A 22,212-nucleotide genomic window follows, 5' to 3' on the forward strand; every position below is an offset into this window, starting at 1 on the left:
CTTCGGTCTCTTTAGGTAAGTTAAAAACACGTTCCCATCAAGTGTGCTTAGGGAAGTTCCCAGCCCCTAGTGTTACGTTATGGTTGATGCAGGAGTCAGGTTGAAGCAAAGTATCCCCTTTTATTTATGTGTTCGTTTCCAAATTACAGAAGTTAGTCTTTTCAAAAAATACTTTCCCCTTTTATTATTTTTAAATTATTATTTTTTTAAAGTCCTCACCCAAGTATATGTTTCTACTGATTTTAGAGAAGGAGGAATGGAGAGGGGGAGAGAGAAAGAGAAACATTAAAAGGGAGGGGGGAAGGACTGAACTTGCACAGGTAAAGGATTATAAGATGCAACCAGAAGAAAAAGGACTATGTGTGAAACATTTTTTTACATACACTTAATCACAAGGGGGGGAAAAGACAATGGAAACAAAGGGCAACCAGAAAACAAAAGATAAAATGGCTGTGGTAAATCCTCATACATCAATAATCACCTTAAATGTAAATAGACTGAACTTACCAATCAAAAGGCAGTGGGTAGCCAGATGGATTAAAAAGACCCAATCACTTGTTGCCTTCAGGAGACCCATCTCAGCTACAAAGACAAACATAGGCACAGTAGTTTTTAGAAAGAAAAAGTTGGAGGCATCATGCTGCGTATCATCAGACTATACTACAAGGCTACAGTAATCAAAACAGCATGGTACTGGCATTAAAACAGACATATACATCAATGGAACAAAATAGCCCAGAAATAAACCCACACCTATGTGGTCAATTAATATCTAACAAAGGATGCCAGGCTGGCATGGCTCAGTGGTTGAGCATTGACCTATGATCCAGGAGATCAAGGTTCGATTCCCAGTCAGGGCACATGCCTGGGTTGCGGGCTTGATCCCTAGCTGGGGGTGTGCAGGAGGCAGCTGATCAATGACTCTCTCATCATGGATGCTTCTACCTCCCTCTCCCTTCCTCTCTCTGAAGTCAATAAAAATATATTTAAAAAATTTAACAAGGAGGCAAGAACATACAGTGGGGTAAAGACAGTCTATTCAATGAATGGTGCTGGGAAAACTGGACAGATACATGCAAAAAAATGAAACTAGCCTTCTTTACACAATATACAAGAATAAAAATGGATTAAAAATTTAAATGCAAGACTCAAAACTATAAAACTGGAAGAAAACATAGGCAGTAAAATCTCTGACATTTCTCTATTTTTTTCTAATGTACCTTCTCGGGCAAGGGAAACAAAATTTTAAAAATAGGACATCAAACTAAAAGGCTTTTGCCCAGCAAGGGAATCCATCAACAATTGAAAAGATAGCCCACCAAATGGGAAAAGGCATTTACCAGTGATACATCCTATAAAGGTTAATATCCAGCATTTCTAAAGAGCCCAACTCAACACCAAACCCCAAACAATCCAATTAAAAAACGGGCAGAGGACCTGGATAGACACTTCGCCAAAGAGGACATACAGATGGCCAATAGACATATGAAAAAATGTTCAACATCACAAATCAGAAAAATGCAAATTAAGACCACAGTGAGATGCCGCCTCACACCCGTGAGAATAGCTGTCAAATCAACAAGTGCTGGCGAGGATGTGGAGAAAAGGGGGCCCTCGTGCACTGTTGGTGGGAGTGCAGCTCGGTGCAGCCAACTACAGAAAACTATAGAGGTTCCTCAAAAAATTAAAAATGCAACTGCCTTATGATCCAGCGATTCCACTTCTTGTTATATAACTGAAGAAACCCAAAACACTAATTCCAAAGAATATATGCACCCTTTTGTTCATTGCAGCATTATGAAGAATAGCCAAGATAAGGAAGGAACCCAAGTGCCCATCAGCAGGTGAGTGGATAAAAAGCGGCGGTCCATAAATACAATGGACTACTATGCAGCCATAAGAATATGAAATCTTACCACTGACAGCATGGGCAGACCTAGAGGGTATTATGCTAAGTGAAATGTCAGAGAAAGACAAATGCCATTTGATATTACATATATGGAATCTAAAGAAAATGAATGAACAAAACAGACTCAGATGCAGAGAACAAACAGGGTTGCCACATGGGAGGGGGTTAGGGGGCTGGGTAGGAAAGGCAAAGGGATTAAGAAGCACTAATTGGTAGTCACAAAATAGTCACAGGGATGTAAAGTACAGCCTAGGGGATACTGTCAATAATATTGTAATAACTGTGGTGCCAGGTGGGTACTGGAAATATTGGGGAGACAACTTTGTAAAGTATGATTGGCAAGGTTGTTGGTCTTCCAGGTGCTCAGCAGTAGCTGAGCCTTCAGTGTCCAGGCACAACTCACCAGAACAGACATGGCAGCCGTGGTGTCACCAGTGCAGCCCCCATAGTGCAGCTGCAGTCTTTCCCTGCTGTGTCGCTTCAAAACCTGCGTTCTAACTCTCCCACAGATTTGGGAACACCTGGTATCTTTTAACAACTCCCTTTCTTACTTTAGCCAAGGTGGGTCTATTGCTTGCAACCGACTTCCTGGACACGTATAGGATCACTAACCAGTGGGTGTAATACTCCCTAAGTTGCTCTCTTGAAGGTGAAGAGGACAGACCAGGATTAAATGGGCACATCCCAGAGGACTCTGCTGCTGTCTTGGTCGGCAGCCCAGCCCAGCCCTTGTGGGCACCAGAGCTTGCCAGAGCCATAGACGACCGTAAATGAGCACAAATGGATGAGTCACCAGGAGCAATCACAGGATGACGACAGCCTGGGTGCCAGGTGGTGGAGATTCTGCCAAGCCACACAGGATGCTGCTGTGACTGAACAGGACAGACCAGGCTTGGGGCTACACCAAGGTACAAAGAGCAGAATCCCTGGGTCCTCTCTCCTCTGTTTTTGCCCCACTGTGTGTCCTCACGGATGGTGTTTCACCCCTCTGGCAACAGTGACTCCAATTTACCTGGCTCTGGGCCATGCATGGGGTCTTACAGGCTCCCCACACCCAGTTCCCACCCCCTAGTCTCCCCTCCAAGTCTCCAATAGAGGTAGGAAGTATGGACTAGGGAAGAGGCACAGGGTTCTCTTTCCAGGTGGAAATGTGGAGTGTACCCCCTTATTTCCTTATCCCTGTTCCCCCCAACCACTCAGCACTATCCACAATGCAGGATGAACCCGGGCTTGGGCTTCCACAACCCACCTCAGCAGCCAGCCTCCATCGTCTCCCCACCCACCGCACCCTTCCCTCTCCCCACAACCTACACTGCCTAGAATGCTTACCTTCTTTTAAATTCCATACACATCTAGTTTAGTGTCAACTAGGTGCGTCAGCACCCGTGGGCCACATTATGTCACTCCTGTTTCCCCAGGCCCACCCTGAGCAGGACTGTGGACCCAGCCACAGGTTAGAATCACCTGAGGAGCTTTAACACAATCCATGGCCACCAGGGATCGTATTATGAAGGGTAATGAGAAAGTTTTAGAATTGAATTAGGGTGATGGCTGCACAATACAGGAAATTTAAAAATCATTCAATGGTATGTTTAACATGGGTGAACTTTATGTATGTAAATTATACCTCAATAAAGTTGATTTTTACAAATAAAAGGTAATAGTTTATGATACATTTTAACTCAAGATACCCAGAAATATTTCAACATGTAATCAGTGTGTACAAAGAGATGGCTAGGAGAAGAGAAGGGCTGCAGGAGGGTCCTGTTTGTATTCATCCCCTGGGCCAGGATATGGGGAAGGGCTTGTTCCTGCACTGACACCCCTATAATAAACCCTCCTTGAATTCGCCAGCAGTTTCCTGTTGAGACCCTGTGGAGTAAAAAGCTCTTTGAAGCACAGACTGGAAGCAAGTTGAGAGGCCTGGAAACGATACTACTTACTGGTCATCAAAAAGGAAAAGGTCGGGAGAGGAACAAGATGGCGGCGTAGGCAACAGCTGCACCCTCTGCCTCCCGCAACCACATCAAAATTACAACTAAAATACAGAACCACCATCACGCTGAGCCTCCTGAGATCTAGCTGCACAGAAGCCCCACAACCAGGGACCTGAAGCAGCACCGAAACCAGTAAGAGGGGTGCAGACGCGGGCGGATGGGGCTGAATCACAAAGACGTGCTGCAGGCCCACACCCGGTGCCGCGATTGAAACCCGGAAGGGAATCTCAGCGGCGGAGGTTTCCCAGAGGAGTGAGGGGTCCCAGCCCCACAGCAGGCCCCCAGCCCAGGGCTCCAGGGACGGGAAGACGTCCCCACAACTCCGGGCTGTGAAACCAGCGGGGACTGTCCTGAGGGTCGCGGAGGCTGCGGGAGCCCCAGCAGCTCCTCTTAAAGGGCCCGGCACGGACTCACTCGGACGCTCCCTCTGAGCCCAGCGCCGGGCAGCAGCCTGAAAGGACCTGGGACACAGGGAGGAACTAACCTGCCTGAAATCGGGGTAAGAGCTGGAGGGGCGGCTTCCTCCCAGGCAGAAGAGCTGGCGGAGGCCATGGCTCCTTTGGCGAGTCCTCCCCGCACGCAGCCGGCAGGCAGGGGCCATATTTGAATCGCCAGCACCTGACTCTCACCTTTGGCCCCGCCCCTCCCCACCTGCAGCTCATCCAGGCCATTTCCAGGGGCTTTTCTGTGCAAGTGGCCTCTTGAGCCTCATGCTTAGGACTTTCCTAAAATCTCTCCAACAAGCAGCAGCGGGCCCCACACAGCTTGATAAGTAGCCCAGGCCTGGCACTAGCGGCAGCTGCATTGGCTCGTAGCTTGGCCTCTCCTGGACACCCCCAAGCCCAGCACAAGTAGCAGCCAACTATGCTTTGCTGTGTAGTTCATGCTGGGTGGCCCTGGGCAAGGCACTGGCACAGGCTGACTTTGCACCTCCCTGGAGGCCCCAGAGACAGTGCCCTTGGTGGTCAGACTCGACCAGGCTGGATTACAACCCTACCACATCCACAAGTGACACACTCAAGGGGCGCACTTGGTGAACACCAAAGCTCCACTGAAGTAAATCCTGATCCATAAGGGTGTCTCCAGCATAGCAGCTCTCTAGCTGTAGTTGCAGCTGGTCCTCACAGCTGATTGGCCTGGGGGTCAATTCCTCCCAGTGATGCCAACAGCAACCAAGACTCAACTACAACAGGACAGTGCACACAGCCACACAGGGGAGCACCTAGAAGGCCCAGCTCAGGTGACCTGGGAGGCTGAGCCACTGGTCCCTACAGGACACCTACTACACAAAGCCACTCTACCAATTCCAGGAGACACAGCAGCTCTACCTAATACATAGAAACAAACACCTAAAGCAGCCAAAATGCGGAGGCAAAGAAAGATGTCACAAAGGAAAGAACAGAAGAAATCTCTAGAAGAGGAACTAAATGAAATAGATCCAAGCAAGCTAAGAGATAGAGAGTTCAGAATTTTGGTTATAAGGATGTTTAAGCAGACTGTTAGGGAAATAACTGAGAAAATCGATAATAAAGTACTAATTTGAAATGAAGGCTACAGGAACTGAAATGAAGAATAATTTACAGGGAATCAACAGTAGAGGACACTGAGAATCAAATCAGCAATTTGGAACATGAGGAAACAAAAAACACCCAACCAGAAGAGCAAAAAGAAAAAAGAATCCAGAAATATGAAAATAGTATAAGGAGCCTCTGGGACAACTTCAAGAGGCCCAACATTTGTATTATTGTGGTGCCAGAAGGGGAAGAAAGAGACCAAAGAATTGAAAACCTATTTGAATAAATACAGAAAACTTCCCCTACCTGGGGAAAGAAATCGACTTACAAGTCCAGGAAGCACAGAGGGTCCCAAACAAGAGGAACCCAAAGAGGCCCACAGCAAGACACATCATAATTAAAATGCCAAAGGTTAAAGACAAAGAGAATCTTAAAAGCAGCAAGAGAAAAGCAGTTAGTTACCTACAAGGGAGCACCCATACGACTGTCAACGGATTTCTCAACAGAAACTTTGCAGGCCAGAAGGGAGTGGCAAGAAATATGCAAAGTGATGTAAAACATGGAACTACAACCAAGATTACTCTACCCAGCAAAGCTATCATTTAGAATTGAAGGTCAAATAAAGAGCTTCTCAGACAAGGAAAAGCTAAAGGAGTTCACCACCACCAAACCAGCACTATAGGAAATGTTGAAGGGTCTTCTTTAACAAGAAGCTAATGAACAAAAGAATCTGATGAACTAAATAGATCCAGAGACACTGACACATGTAACAGACGATCTTATTTCAGAGGGAAGAGGGAAGGGGGGTGGAGGGTGGGAAGAGATTAACCAAAGAAGTTATATGTATAACCCTGGACACAGTTAATAACGGGGTGAAGGCCTGGGAAGGGGGTGGGAGGGAAGTGGAGGGGATCAGTTTGGGGGGGGGGGAAATGGTATACCTGTAATACTCTCAACAATAAAGATAAATTTAAAAAAAAAAAAGGAAAAGGTCACGTGAGAGGTCCAGCTTGGGTGCTAGGCAGCCAAGTCACCATCTCTGCTTAGGACAGTCGGTGAGGGCTGGGATGGAAGAGCTGTTTGTGGCAGCCACACAGCCTGTAGCAGAACCCCACTTAGCTGCCTATGTTACGTAGAGGGGTTGGTGAGGAAGGCCCACAGCTCAGCCCCAGAAGTGGGATGGGGCGCCATCCATACCCTCCCACCAGACCTCAAACACTCAGTTGTGCAGAGTATCTAACCTGTTGGGCAGGCAACTGACAGTTTAAATACAACCTTGCTCTACATTTTACTAATTGGCAACTGAGTTTGAAGTGTTTTTTTAAGAAATGCATCAGTCTCTTCATACTAGACATCTGAAAACTACAGTTTGTAAAGCAACTGTTTGACCCTCTGATGGGGCTGGGGGCAAACAGGAGGGAAATAATTTAAATACCACAGGTGATTCTATGTCAATTAACTAGCAGGTGGGCTCTGGTGTTCCGAGTCTGTTTCTGCACACAAGTCACTCTGTCAGAGTATCCCATCACACATGACTTACAAACTTGGCACCACTGTATTTATCATCTACTGCGTGATGGACACACAGGATTTCCAAGAGTAATTTTAGCTGTATGTCATTTCCCCCCAAGTCGCTAACTTTGGAAACTAATCCCTGCTGTGTTTTATCATTCCAAAGAGAAAAGCAAAATTTAGTAGAATCTGCTAATTTTTAACCTTTTTATAACCCACCTTAATCCAAAAAATCAAAGACAAAGAGACCCAAGATTAATTTGTTCTGATGTCTGTTCTGTGCTATCGCCCCTCGCAGGGGCTGTTGCAGTGTACGTTTGCCATCTTTCTGCTCCCACTCCCTTCCCAGCCACCAACTCCAGAGGCGCGGTTCCTCTAAAATAACACCAAGATCAAACAAACCATCTAGAATTGGGGTGCTGCCTAACTGGTTTCACGTAAGCCAGTTAGCTATAAATACGCTGGAAGTCACCCAAGGGTGCATAACCACAGTGATGTTTACTCTTCCATGAGGTTGTGCAAACACTGGCTATGGCCCCAACTTTAGGAACGTCATGCATGTCAATAAAAGGGATTGCACATTTCCCCCACAGGTACTTTCACCAACTCAGAGATTGCAACACTAGCTTGTTTGAACCCAAAGGAAAAACAGGGAAAGAGACTGTCAGATTCCCTAAGTGTCAGGTGCTGAGCACAGCAGACTGCACTTAAAGGAGAGCGGTCCCTGACACACTAAGCTGGTAACGTCAGCTCTTGCTATTGGTGCAGTCTGTGGTACACAGCAAGAATGGCTTTGGTGCAGACTGGCTTTACTCTCTCCTGGTTTTTGTGGCAGGCTATGGGATGGAGAGGACCAATAGCCAGTCTGCTGAGTGAAGAGGGAGTGAAGGCAACTAAAGCCATGGAAAACGCCTGGGAATGGCCATTTAATAACAGTGCCGGGGCCAGTCCAAAAAGGTTGGCAGGGAGACCCTGAAAAGTTCCAGGTAGAAGGGGTGGCTGGACAGTGCCCAGGAAGGGAACTCCTACATCAGGTGTAACCCTGACCTTCTGCAGTCAGGAGCCCAAAGCAGTCTGCCGCCAAGGGAGCCACTGGCACCAACAGAGCCCAGATCACACCAAATGCACAGACCATTACCAGCAGAAGTCCTCGGGCTGCCGTGGAGCATTCCTAACCAAGAGCGTTCCCATGGCACCAGCTGTGGCCAAAGGAGACGATCTTCCTGGACCCCTTTATCTCTCCTTCAGGGCTCTCATACCAGATGGAAATTAAGTACAGCCCAGGGCCGTAAGAACTTGCCTGCACCCCTCACATTAAGATGGTCACTAGAGGGGAGTATAAACATTTTACACAGCATGTACAGTGTATGAGGCACTGGGGATGGCATGAGCAAGCTGCCCTCTCTGAGCCCAGAGTGAAGTCCAGATACAAAAAGGGGGATGCAGTGGTGGATGCGCAGGGTGCACCCAGCCAAGCCAAGTGGGAAGGATGAGATGGCGGTCCCAAAGGTGCCTCCTGAGCAGAGCTATCCGCGTGCTAAGGCACTAAGGCAGGGGGTGTGGTCAATTTTGAGTGATCCTTTCATATGGCTATTGTAAAGACAAGTCATTTCGACAAGCCCGGAAAAACTTGTTAATCATAGCCCTCTGTCCATTTCCAATTGGTCTCTTCCTTGGTATCTCCTCCACTGGGCAAGGGACAAAGCCAACCTCCCCAGAGATGGGGAAGATGCTCTCTGATTCTTCCACACTCTCTGGTTCTGGTTTTTCTTCCAAATGGTTAAGTGAAGGATGGGAGATAAAAACTAGGTCACGTGTATCACAGCCTCTGAGCAAAAGCTATGGGGCAGTTTTCTTTATTTGAGCGGGGGAGGGAGAAGGGGCTAGGATCTGATGCCCACATGGTATCCTCCTACAAGCAACGTGTAGAAAGGCAGGTAGCGTGCGACTGTAGCAGGAAAAAAGTGGGCTGGTTCCCCAGCTTGGCACTAGGGGGCTCTGAAGCACAGTGTCTTTCTCCTAAGGGGAGAAACGAAGGGGCTACCCTCTGATGCCACCTGCCAAGTCCTCCAATGTTCACACAGACAGCACTGGGAACTGGGTCCTGCCGCAGCCTCTAAAGGGAGAACAGCATGCCAAGGTGGGGCTGGGCAATTCTTACCATGTCCTCTGCTCCAGGTCAGTTCCATCCTAAGTCGCAGCTTTGCGTCCCACATGAAAACCAGATCCGGAATGGCTGAGTTGGGAAAACCAAGCAAGAGTGTTGTTTATCCTGTGTGTCCACCCTGGGCTATGTAGAACCAAGAGCCAGTAACAAGGACAGCTAACTTACTGGGCACTTACCACACACCAAGCTGTACTCTAAGTCCTGTATGTGCATATCTCCTTTAATCCTAAATTCAGAATCACAACAAACCTAATAGGAAGGCCTGTGGAGACTGCAGGTTTAGAGCAAACCACAGGGGGGGGAGGACAAGCACTGGAAACTTCAGCCCAGGGGACTCTCAGGTTGAAAAGCATTTCCAACATTCATAGTCCTATAAACAAGTTATATATAACTTCATAAGCTATATAAATGTCTAACCACTGTTTACACCTGAAACTAATGCAATATTGTATATTAACTGTAACTGAAATTTTTTTAATCAGAAAAATAAGCATTTCCAACATACCTCAGCTGGGGTGAGTCATGAGGAAGGACACTGATAACTTTACTAAAATCCAGTGGGAAAGTAAAACAACATAGAGCCATGTTTGCAGAGCTGTAACCTTGATAAGCGTCTGGCCATAGACAAAGCACCGAGCTTATCAGCCGCAAATCCCCAAATCTGTGCTGGAGGGGCTGGTTCCGCAGAGGTTCAGTTGGGTCAGACTTGGTTTCCTGATTAAGAGCTGGTCAAACAACCTGGTCCCAGGCAAACACAAAATGACCCTGGCTGGTCCGAGTGCAGTAGTGCCTACAAAATGACCCTTCAAACCAAGAAGGGTTCTGTGTCTTGTTTGGTTTTGTACTCTTGACCCTGACCTATCCCTGAAGTACCCTGGGTTCTGGAATTTGTAAGATTCTTCTCGTTCTTGCTGCCGATGACCAAAGTCAGACCGTGGTACCAGTTCAACAGCTCCTCCTGGTGTGCGGATGTCAGCAGGAGCTTCTCATGGGGAAAGGACAGAATGCCACAAGGGCCTCCTGAGTGGCCAAAGACCAGAAAGTAAGCTGTTCTCAGCCTCTCCTCAGGCCTGTGTTACAATCAGCAAGCTGCGGGCTCCAGCCTATCAGAGGTGTCACTGTCATATGTCTGACGAAGGCAGGACTGCTCAGCATCAAGAAACACTTTGCAGTTTTAGGACCCTCTCTTCAGGGAGAAGCAGATACTCCCTAAGGATAAGGGCAGAGGAACCAAAGTGAATTCCAGTTTGGAAGCTGCTCTGTGGCCACCCACCACCTCAGCCACAGGTGACCCCAGCTCCAGTGCTGTCCCTCTGCTTGGCAGACCTGGCTAAAGCCTACTCAACCTTCCCACCTTGTTCCTTTGGGACCATCAGAGCACAGCCCTCCCAGGTCATCTGCCACGGCTTCCGCATAGCCTGGAGCTTACACAGGGTGCAAAGGTTTTTGGTGGGTACTTGGTTTCAAGCCACCTAGTTTTTAGATCTTCACAGCCGCTTTCGGGGGCGCATACCTCCCAGCCCCACCAAGCAATACATGAACACAGGCCTGATACATCCTCATTGACTTCTGAACGATTAACTAATTATGCCCAGACAAGCTGTAAGAATGTCAGATAATACCTCAGCCAACAGGAAATACAGGGGGTGTTGGGCAGATGACAAACTCGAAGTAAGTGTTAAAGGGTTGACAACTGTAAGCTTGTTATGTTAGCTACGATGGTCTCTTTTCAGTAGCAGAAAAAAATTCTCTCCCCCTCTCCATAACAATTCAAAAATAGTTTTTAATTCTTACAACTCAATTTACAGCATCTTTCTTTGTGACTTCAAAAAAGGAGGGGAAAAAATCTGCAACTCAGGTTCCATTTAAGATGCATGTTTTTATTGAAATTAAAAAAAAAATTTGTAACCAGACAGAATAAGGTAGACAAGAATGTTATAATCTGACTATATAATCTCTCACTCTTGTTGAATCACTAAAATATAATGAAGGATTGTTCTCTATGCTAATTTTAAGGTTGTCCAGTTAAACCATTATTTGGTATCTTTTCAACAGGTTAACCTCTTAACTATTTAGAATTTTTTCTCAGAAACATTCATATATTATACAGAAAACATTCATAGTTTATTTGTGAAACATTCATATTTTATACAGGATATACAAATCTGAAACAATAAAAAACAACAACACACAATTGTAGCCGCAACACTATCCTAGCTGCATTGTGGTGATGTTTTCTGTCAGCTGTCCACTATACACAACTGGATTTTAATAGTTATTTACAGAGGGGCCAAAAGCACTCATCTAAGGTAAAGGCGCTCAGGTTTAATGTGCACGTTCACAGCCCTGTGAAAACACAACCATTATATACACTGTAAACACCACAGGGCAAGAAAGCCATCTCCATCCACAAACATCAATCTCACAGGATCAAGCATACAAGGCCTAGGGTAAGGTGCCCGACTTTTCCTTTGTAAGCATACTTCTCATCCATGACTGCTGCTGTTCTTTTCATAGGACACTACTCACTTATTTCAAACATGGTGTCTGCCAGTGCTCAAAACCTTTCTGGAACCCCTCTTGGGGGACTGCCTGCACAGTCTGCAGTGAACTTTTCTGACCGTCCTTAATGGTGGCAAATCTTCGTCCTCTGAGGATGGATTTGATTTGGGAAAACAGGCATGATTAGTCACAGCCAAGTGAATCAAACTGTGGGCTTCCACCTTGGATCAATGTGGGGTGCCACTATAAAATAATGAGACCAGTTTTCTTGTACAGCTTGTAAATTAACAAGTGCCTGAGCAATGGCAGTCCTGAAGGAATAGGTACAGATTCTCCTAGAGTGATGGCTCTGAGAGGCAACGCTCACTTGAAAGGTACGTCTAGGTGGTGGTTGGCAGTTTTAGAAACCAGCCATTTTATCGCCTCTCACATACACTTTAGTATTCCTCTTCAGTTTCAGTCCCTTTTGCTTTCTTATGGATTGCCCGATTAAAGCTGTGGCAAGCAGGGACCCAGTGATTGTCATGAAGGCCCAGCTTACAGCCAGGGAAGCCCTTCTGAGAGCGGTGGCAGCACATCCAGTACCCTGGCCCATAGGGCAATGCCTGGCAATAGGGCTTGGGGTGCCACCGGCACAGGGACACATCCCCTCTCACATATTTTTTCTTGCACTGCTTACAAGGATCCTCTCTATAGCGTGGATCTCGAACCCAGCGAGAATCCGCTGGCCTGATGTTGTAGTATTCAATGATAAACTTGAAATAGCAGCAGGTACATTTAAGAGCCACTAAACTCTTGGTGGGAAGTAACCTGAAGATTTTCACCATAATGTGGTGGGGCAGGAAAGCCATGTACTGCTGAGGCTCTAAAAGCTGCTGGATTTTAAACCTGGTCTCCAGAAAGTCATGAGATACCTGTTTCTTCCAAATGGAGGCCTCCAACACCGGTACTGTACTTTCCACAGGAGAGGCTGGCGCTGGGACAAGTGAATCCGCTGAAACACTTTTTTCCTCAGATGCAGTGCCACCCTCAGCAGCATCTTCGAGCTGGCTGGCCTCCGAAGACTCCTGTGTTGTGCTTTCATTCAACTGGGGACAGTCCAACTGGTGCTGACCAGGTGGCAAAAAAAACAGCCTCCCTGGAAGTGGGTCTTCACAGGACTTTACACCAGAAGGCTGGTCTCTCTCCACCTTGGACACAATGATGCTAATACACACAGATTCTTTTCTTCGCTGATCAGGATTTTGTGGCACGGGCTCTCTACTCATACAATCAACACCATCTGTGGGCAACTCAATGGCTTGGGGACAGGTTCGAGGAGGAAAAGGTGGTTCAAGTTCCTCTGTCATTTCTATGTCATACCTATTGCTGTTTTGCACAGCAGTGTGCTGATCTGGCTCTAATGCTGCACTACCCATGTGGAAACTCACGCCTGCTGGCAATGAGGGGCAGCCCCTAGGAGCCCCATCCCAGGCCTGCTTCCCCTCAAGAGAACAATGGTCAGCTCCTGACGGGCCACAGTCCACAGGTACAGACCCCACAGGATTCACCTGAGTGTCAGGTGCCTCCAAAGTGCCTCTGTTTGTTTTGCCTTCATCAGCCTGAGTGCCGTTTGCAAGCAGCACCCGGCCTACATTTCGCCGAAAGCTGTTATTCCTCGAGAGGCTCCCAGGCTCACGCTGGCTCTGCCGCTTCAGGCACTCAGACTCCAGCCGGGCTACCATGTCGAGGACACGGACTGGCTCACTCTGGGGTTCCCCAGCCTCAGGATTTCCCCTTTCTGTGGGTTCTTCACAAGCTCCCAGGGCAGAAAGGGGCTCAGACACTGGGGGCACACCTCTGGATTGCCCGGAAATCCTCACCACGGCAGGTGCGCTAGTGCAGTTTTTTGCACAACTGGCTAGCAGAGCAGCACTGGCTCTTTGCTCCAGGAAGGCAACCATCTGTATGACCGACAGAGGCCTCCCAGCACAGACACCATCCCCACTGTCACTCACGTAATGCACAGAACAGTGCTCAATGCCACACGCAAAAGGCTCAGGCTCGTAGCCTCTGCTGTTGACTTCCCTCATCCTTTCTAACTGTATCTTGGCTTCTTTAAGATCCCCTGATTTTTTCCTTCTTTTAGTAGCTCTCCCATCAATATCCCAGGAGCTTTTTATTTTCATAGATCCTACCCTACTGCTACACTGGTGGGCTGCAAAGAATGCGATTTTCTCCTTGGTATTTCCTGGTTTCACCACAGCCCAGATATCAAGCGGCCCGTCCCCTTCTTCACCCTGGTGGATTGTCGCAGACGCTGTGTTCTTCTTGGTTTTAACATTCCAGCTGCTCTCTACGGGACTCTTCCCACTCATGCTGCACAGAACATTTGGAGAAAGGACCCCAAAAGGCTTTCGAGATGATGCTTTACCAGGAGAGGTGGAAGGAAAGACACTTGATTTCATGTAGCTAGCTTTGCATTTTTCTTCATTTATAGCCTCTTGGTGGCTCATGGGAGTTCTCAGAGCTTCCTTGCTAATTTCCAGAGGTTGTGCTTTCTTCTGCAGATTCCAATATGGTTTCAGGTGCATAACAGAGGCTCTACAGAAAAGAAATACACATTTGATTACGATACTGACTTTGTTTTTAGGCAAGTTTTTTTAACTTTCACTCAGATGGTTCTAGCAAGGAATAAAAACGCTTTCTATCATCAGTTCACTAAATCTTTACCAACTCTCATTTCAGATGGTTTTTAATGTATGAATCAAGAACAACAAAAGCAAACTAACCATTTTCCATGGTTTATAGGCCAAAAGGTAAGCTGGTGAATTCCAGACTCAGCGAATAGACTGAGAAAATTTCAGAAAACTGACATTTAGTCAACATTCTATACATAAAATTAGTGTTTAAAATAAAGAAATTTGAACATCCTGAAAATATCCCAGTAAGTAAAAGGCAGAGCATAGGAGAAAAGGAAAACAGGAAAGGTACCTATCCAGAATTCCTAGTAGAGTAACACTATTTCTAAGTCATTGCAGCTAACATATTATTGGTTGCAAAAGTCTATCAAAATTCCTATATTGTTTTCTAAGCTATTCCCACAATTCAATATTTAGATGTTTCTAACTTTTCACTTGTTTATGTACTTTGACCATCTATTAGTCTTGATTTTCTAAATAATCTATTTGTATAAGCTCTTAACTGCCAATTTTTTGGCAAGTATTAAAAATCAAATCTAGAACCTATAATCTTTATTAATTCTAAAAAGCATCTGGAACTAGTTCGAAAAAACAGTGCCTTGTTTTGTTCCCTGACCTGGGATAGAGATGGGAGCCATTTAAAAAATTAGACAAAAAGATGATTACATGCAGAGACCTGAGTTCTAGTCCTTGCCATATCACTAATTAACCACACAGGGTGATTTTACCTTGGACAAACACTTCCTCTCTGAATCTGCACTGAAACATTAACTGAAGGGTTAGAATATTAGATTATCTATCCAATGATCTCATCAATTTATATGTCAAAATAGCCCACTGCTATACAAGAAAGTGTTTTGTAGGGATGCCTGATCTCCTACAAAATAAATCTACAGACCATCTGCAGGTTTAATAAACATCTGTGGTCTCAGGTTGGGGGCAGGGAGGCAAGAGTGGTCCAAGAACATGGACTTTCACCTACTCTCACTCATGGGGACACTAGTCTAAGACATACATATTGGGCAATTCAGCATATTCCTCTCTCATTTGCTTCATAACCTTTACAGAGTGCCTACAATGTGGCAGCCTCTGGGAACTGCTTTCAGGTATCAGCTTTCATCATCAAGAATGAAAGTGATCATCCAGAACAAGTTTACCTTTCATTTCAACTTTTAATTCCTAGAGTCCAGTCTCAGCTAAAAGAAGAAATGTGGATATGAGTATTTTCTAGCTAGGTAAAGAGAAATCTTGCATTTAAGGCACACAAAGTATCTTAAAAGATATCCCTGAAACAGATCTTTGTTTCTGTTGGGAATCTATATCCTATCTTCCCCTTTCCGCATGATAACATTTTTAGTAGTTTTCTATTATATATTCTATAATTTGGTCTTATAAAAGAACCACCCAGAATTCTTCAAGAACATGATGAAGATATATGAATAAAATAAATTAATAAGTGATAAATGAAAAAAAGAGGCCTATCTAGTGCTATCTCTGTGTCAACAATTTTCTGGTTTTTTCATATCCCTTCAACTTGTAAGTAAAATGAAACATGGATTTTGCTGAAAAATCCAATACATTCTCACATAATGATCTTATTACAGAATGTCTGTGGATAAATTTAAACTTCAGCAATGTGTGTACCATTCTGCATTGCACAATATGTTCTCTTCACCTTCCTCCCCCACACATTATTTTAGGTGCTAAATTGATAGACAGGGACATTAAAAAGAAACAGAAGGATTCTGTTTGCATTTATTAACCTATAAAGTCAGCTCAAATGACACATTGCTAATAGATAAGGTTTTATAGCAGGATTAAATAGGAGATGGTCCCAGGGAACAGAAGGGAGGAAAGGAGAAAAGCTAATAAAATCATTTGATGCAATCAGGGTGACTGCTGGAGGATGGGGGACAATTCTATGGGTGCCCTGAGGGAGACAGAACATTTAGGCCTGAGTTCCCAACTGGTTGAAGACTGCCTAGCATATTAACCTCTCCCCTTCCTTTGCAAGCCTAGAAGGCCCTGTGCTGGCAAGACTTAAGAGTGAGAAACTGCAGAACTCTGGGTTCTGGTTGAAATCAGTGGTCGACCACACCGATACTAGCAGAGCACCAAGGGCATCTGCTGCAAAGGTCCATAAAATAAAAACTTTGAATGTCTAACAGATTACACCAGATGGTGGCACTTTCCCCACCCCCACCTACCTCTCCCTCCAACAGGCACTGCAGAAAGCCCTAGCCAGGTTTCCATGGTTGCCAATCTCTTTATCACAATTTTATTTTTAAAGTTCACCATAATAAAGTCCTGCTCTCTTGCAATTAAATAAAATGCAGGGTTATAGCACCTACCTACACATTATTGTTCCTGAGACGTTCAGAAATGTCCTTGTAAAAATTTAAGATCCCAGGGTCCAGTGAATCAGAATTTCTGGGACTGGGCCCAGAATCTGTTTTTAACCTTAGATTAATTTGGACGGAACTTTAAAGGTCCTGTGTTAGATCTGATGTAACAGTGTCAGGGTTCTGGATTTGGGCTGGGGTGCTGGGCTGCCTCAACAGAGGTGAGGTGGAACCCAACAAAAAGCAAAGCAGACAGTCCATACTGAAGCATTCATCCTGACAGCTGGGTAAAGACAGACCCATTTTCTTGTTTTTCTCTTTAAAGCAGAAAAAATTTTATGGCCTTTTTATTGCCAAATTTCCTCTTCAACTCCTACTCCTCAGTTTCTTTGACACTGTTTTTTTCCCAGCTCTCTTCTCTTCTTCGCCGGCCCTTTAATTGGTGTTCCTCAGAGTACTTTGTTTTGATAGACCAGTTACGCACACCATATATCTAAGTGATCTCTTGTAGTTTTAATGACCACAAACTGATGACTCTCCAGTGGTGTGCTCTCCCAAACTTCATATCCTATTGCCTGCCTAGTAGACATACTCACCTGGATGTCAAAAAGAATCTCAAAATCAACACAGCTAGTTAATAATTACAAGTACCTAGTCCAGAAAGTTGAGTCACTCCTCCCTGACTCAATCACCAAGTCACTAAAATGTTCCCTAGTACACCTGCCCGAGTTTATACAGACATCTCACCTCTGCTATACTGCCGTCACCCAGAGGAAAGCGCGACGTTCCCCGAAATGCCAGGTGGTGGAGCCCACCCCAGCCAGCCTATCAGCTCCACTCCTGCTTTGTCCTAGTACCATACTTCACACTTTGGAAGCCTGTTCACAGAACCATTACCACAGAACAGGTGAGCAAAGACCAATCATATCACTTTAAGATACAAATGGTAAGGCATCCAGAACCATAAAACTAACATAACAGTTTCAATTTTTTTCATATTAACTGCCACCCATTGCCTTCTATCCATTTATTATGGAAAATTTACTAAACACTCTGGGCTGGGTATTACTGGTACAATTACGAATAAGACCTAACAGCTGCCTTTAAGGAAACAGAATAGTAAATAGGCAATTACAATAGAATGTGATCTGTGTTATAAGGATAGTAAGGGTGCTGGGAGACGTGGGGGGAGTACTAAGTGGAGGAATACAGAGAAGGAAGGAGTGCATGAAAGGGGGAAGAGGGGGCCACCAGCATCAAGCTCAGTCTTGTGGGTGTAGAAAGAGGTCAGAGAAGCCTTGATTTTCTAGGCTAAATAAGCACTGAAGGCAGATAAATGAAGTCCTAAGAGGTTTGAAGGAGATGGTGCTTTTGGAAAATGGAGGTAGGTGAGAAATAACCAGAGTCCAAGCTAAGGTGTCATGAAAACAACAAACGGATTAGTAAGAAAGAAGGGGCAGGATTTTAGCCACTAATTATACATGGAGATTGAAGGAGAGGAGTTAAGGGTGGGTCCTCATCTTAAGAGCTTCAGCAACTGGATGGAGAGTGGTCTCCTTAAGTGAGATAGATGGTAACAAAGGTGGCTGAGCAGGCCTGGAGCAGGGGTAAGTAGAGGTAAGTTCAGTTTTAAAAAATGTTGCCTGTGAAGGGAACCAAAGTTTTGCCACCCAGAAGCTGCCTTTTGGGGATGATTTTAAGTTGTTTATTAAGAAACAAGACTCGGAAAGAACCTTTGACCCACCCCCCTCCATTTCCTGCCTAAGAGATTCAGACAGAAAAACCTGCTTCAGGAAGGAAATCGTAGGATGTTCACCTTAGCCTGAGTAGCCTAATTTGAATTAAGGGGCGGGGAGAAAGAGGGCTTCAGGCAGGGGCCTGTTAGACAGCTCGTGTCCCATTGTTTTGAGTTGCCTAACAACAATTTTCCTGCCATGTATGTTTAGCTCTTCCTCAACTACCTGTAAATCTCCAATTCTCACTTCAGAAATCTAAAACCAGCCCCTCCCCACCCCCACCAATTTCTTTGTCCAAAATGTCATATGTATCCAATGTTCCCTGTCTTTGGACTTTCCATACCTACATGAATTCCCCATGAGCATGTACTAAAAATTTTGATTTTTCTCCTGTTTCTCTGTCTCTGTTAACTTGATTATTAGCTCAGCTAGAAAAACTCTGAAGGTGGAAGGAAGAAGTATTAATTTTTTTAGCCCCATACCTGCAAGACAGAGGTATCTAGTATGGAGGCTGACCCAGGGAAGGAGGGACGGAACAAGTCAACCTGTCAGAAACACTTCAATGAGGAAAAGGTTTTCTGGATAGAAGTTACAGATGTCTTTTTCCAAAAATTTCAGACTATATCCCTGTTATAATCAGAAAAAAAAAAGTACATAAAAGGGAGGCACAGTCACTTTTAGACCCTACAGCAAGGTCAATGAAGAACTGCCCAGTCAGCTAGCAAAGGAGGGCCTGGTGGCCTGCTGGGGGTGAGGCACTGTACTGGTGAGGGGTGGCTGCCAGGTGAGAAGGTGAACCTCAGCAACTCTTTCATAAAGCTTGGCTGTGGAGAAAGCTTTGTACGCACCTGTCACCTTAAATCCTTTTCAAGGATAAGGTGAGATACAACAAGGAATCAATTAAAACTTGAACATCTTTCCTCCAGCAGAGGCCAAAACTCCACTTTCGAGTAATTCCAGCGCTCCTTTTAGTCTGTAACTTCTGGTTTCAGCTCAAAGAAGCTGGAAAAACTCTTTAACTTAGCATATTATACAATCCCAAAACGAAGACATGGAAGAAAATTTAACTTTGCTTGGGGAAAAAATGCCTGGATAAACCCCCAAGTCTGAGGAGTCATATCAAGTGCCGTCTGTGAAGGGGTGAATGGGATCAGCACGCAGTCGAGCGGCAACACGGGGGAGGCGGGGGGGGGGGGGGCAGAGCTGCCTCCTGCTAACAGGAACCTCCACGCACAGCACAGATGCCGGATGTCCAACTGGTCACTCACGGCCTACGGTGCCTTGCCTATCAGAACAGTTTAGAAGGTAAGGCACATTCTGTTTCTTTCTGCTACATTAAAGGTACAGGCATGCTAATTCCAAAAGGGAGTCATCATTTATTAGTATAAGAGTTACTCTTTATTTACAAAAAGTCAGAGGAATAAAAATAGAATATTCTCTGAAAGACCCCTCCCATGATATCTTTAGAGGGAAAAAAGTACAGTGGATCCCCGGTTCTCGAACTTAATTCATTCCTAAGGCTGTTAGAAAACCGAAGCATTTTTTCCCATTAGAAATAATGTAAATTGAATTAATTCATTCCAGACCCCCAAATGATTCTGTTTTAACCTTTCTTATATGCAGTACATGTCTAATGTACTGTTTAATCTGTAAACAAACACTTTAACAACAAAAAGGACATAAAATATAAATGAAAATTTAACAAAAAGGAAATGGAATGTATGGTAAAAAATGAAAATTTAAAATAATAAGCAGCAACAAAAGCAAAAGACCACAAAAATATAGCACAATTTTCTCAGATGTTTACAGCAGTAAACTGACTCATACGCATTCTCTCCTTTGTCACCTGAGAGATGAGTGATTAACTGATCATACAGGTATTAACATGAAAGGGTTGTCGGGTTGAGAAGCGAATTGTTTGAAATAGGAGACATTCAAGAACCAAGGTCTGACATACAGTAAATTAGTTCACTGTTTCTTAAAAAATGTAAAAGCTTCTAGAGGACATCTTATGGCTGCCTTCTTCACTGAACCATTACAGAAACGATGAGCAACTCCAGTCGCATGTATATATAATAAAATCCTGGTTTTTGCAAATGAAGTAACATAGCTAAAACGACTTTTGAAGCCCCACAGCTAGATAGTGGTAGAATTAAGATATGAATTAGATAAGAATCCTGGATCTATACTTTCCTTGCTACAAAAAAAAAGCATATAAAATCTTTGCTTTAATTATGACACAAATAAAATTAAATAACTCTGACAGCATCTATTCAAAGAACCTTTATCTTTCAAATCAGGTCAATTTTTCTTAAGTGCCATGTCAAACATCTACACAGAACTGTGATGAAGTAAAGCAGACATATAACATCACATACGAAGCCATACATACTTATGTAAAGGAGGTAGGAAGGGCTTTCTGGGCTAGTACAGTGGGAAAAGTGCCGAGACCAGGAGGGTGTGAACACAGGCAGAGGCATTCATTAGAAATACCTCCCTCCAGAGGCCTCTAAGCACCGACAGAAGGCATCCAACCCCAACAAAGCACCTGAACAAAACAGCAGAACATAGCACTCTAAGTCAGAAAAGATGGCACTTCTCAAACTGAGCTCCAAAATATTTGGGGCTGACTTTTCTCAGGGAGTTAGTTCACTCCTTTTTTCTTTTAAAGGAATATTCTCTAAAGCTCTTTCATGGGAATTCTGAACTTTGCCTCAGGAGCTTTGGATAGTTAGCAGTGCACAATTTAATGGAAAAATTCTTTACTGTCTGTTAATAGATACTGAGTAACACAGAGACTAGCCTTTGGAAACACACATGCAAGGTTTTCAAGAACTCACTGCTCACAGCTTTTATCATTCTTAGAATTCACAATGGTGTTTAAGCACAGCACATACCTGCTTCACAATTATTTATAATATAGATTCCATTATCATGATTAAAGACCAAACAAAGCTAACTTTCAGAAAATAAAGATTATGATAAGCTTGATGGGGCAACAAAGTATATAAAACACACTGAAAGGAGTATTACAAATTGGGAATGGAAGCGACTACTTTGCTATTCTATTGGGATCGCAACAGAAGTGACGCCTAACACAATTTCACAGTATTGCAAAACACTGAATTAGTGATACTATGCTAGTTGGCATGGGTTTCCCTCCACCCTTTTCTTGGAGTAGGGAGAAAAGGGGAGGGTCTGGAGGAAAGAACACTTTTATTTCCTACTACTCCTGCGACATAATGCCAAACACCACAAAACTCTGGCTAGTCGCAATTTACTGCTACCTAATCAGATAAGACAGCTAGAATTTGGTAGCCCTGGCTAGAATGATCACATCGAAATCCAAATGAAACCCAATAAAAAAAGATTTAGTCCCCCAAAATCATTAATATATTTTGAGAAGTATATTATTACCAAGAAAATTCTGCCTCCGCAGAGATATTCAGCATTTCTGTTAAAACATTCTTAGTTTTCCTATCCCAATATTTCTGACAGAAAACAAAGGAAAACCTTTACCCTTTCACATACCCTTTCACATATGTTACTACATATGCCCTATTTGACCAAAATGTAACTCAAACATAAGGATGTCATCACTCTTAGGGAATAAATGTTCACGATTCTAATACTAGGCATGAACACAGTTCAAACATCCATTAAGTGCCAAATAAAGACATGAAAAACAAGAGAACAGCTACTAACTCTAGTGTCAATGCAACACCATACTGTACTTGTCTGCCAACACACACACACAGCCCTGGCGTTGGGTGCCTCAATCTTTTTTTTTAAATTGGTTTTGAGAGAGAGGGGAAGGGAGAGAGGAGAGCTAGCGAGGGGGGGGGGGGGGGA

At 44.5% G+C, this 22,212-nt stretch overlaps 1 protein-coding gene across 2 annotated transcripts in view; it reads right to left on the reverse strand.

Annotated features, from left to right (window-relative positions):
- Positions 1–10,958: 10,958 nt before the first annotated feature.
- Positions 10,959–22,212, reverse strand: part of FBXO34 (F-box protein 34) — a 73,048-nt gene continuing 61,794 nt past the window's right edge. For both annotated transcript variants that reach the window (XM_087820299.1, XM_087820296.1), the window contains exon 3: positions 10,959–14,184. In XM_087820299.1, the coding sequence (XP_087676425.1) occupies positions 12,039–14,174 (2,136 nt within the window). In that variant the 5' untranslated portion in view covers positions 14,175–14,184 and the 3' untranslated portion in view covers positions 10,959–12,038. The remainder of the gene's footprint in view (positions 14,185–22,212) is intronic.

The sequence above is a fragment of the Miniopterus natalensis genome, chromosome 1 (genome assembly GCF_054644295.1).
Source record: "Miniopterus natalensis isolate mMinNat1 chromosome 1, mMinNat1.hap1, whole genome shotgun sequence".
Taxonomy (NCBI): domain Eukaryota; kingdom Metazoa; phylum Chordata; class Mammalia; order Chiroptera; family Miniopteridae; genus Miniopterus; species Miniopterus natalensis.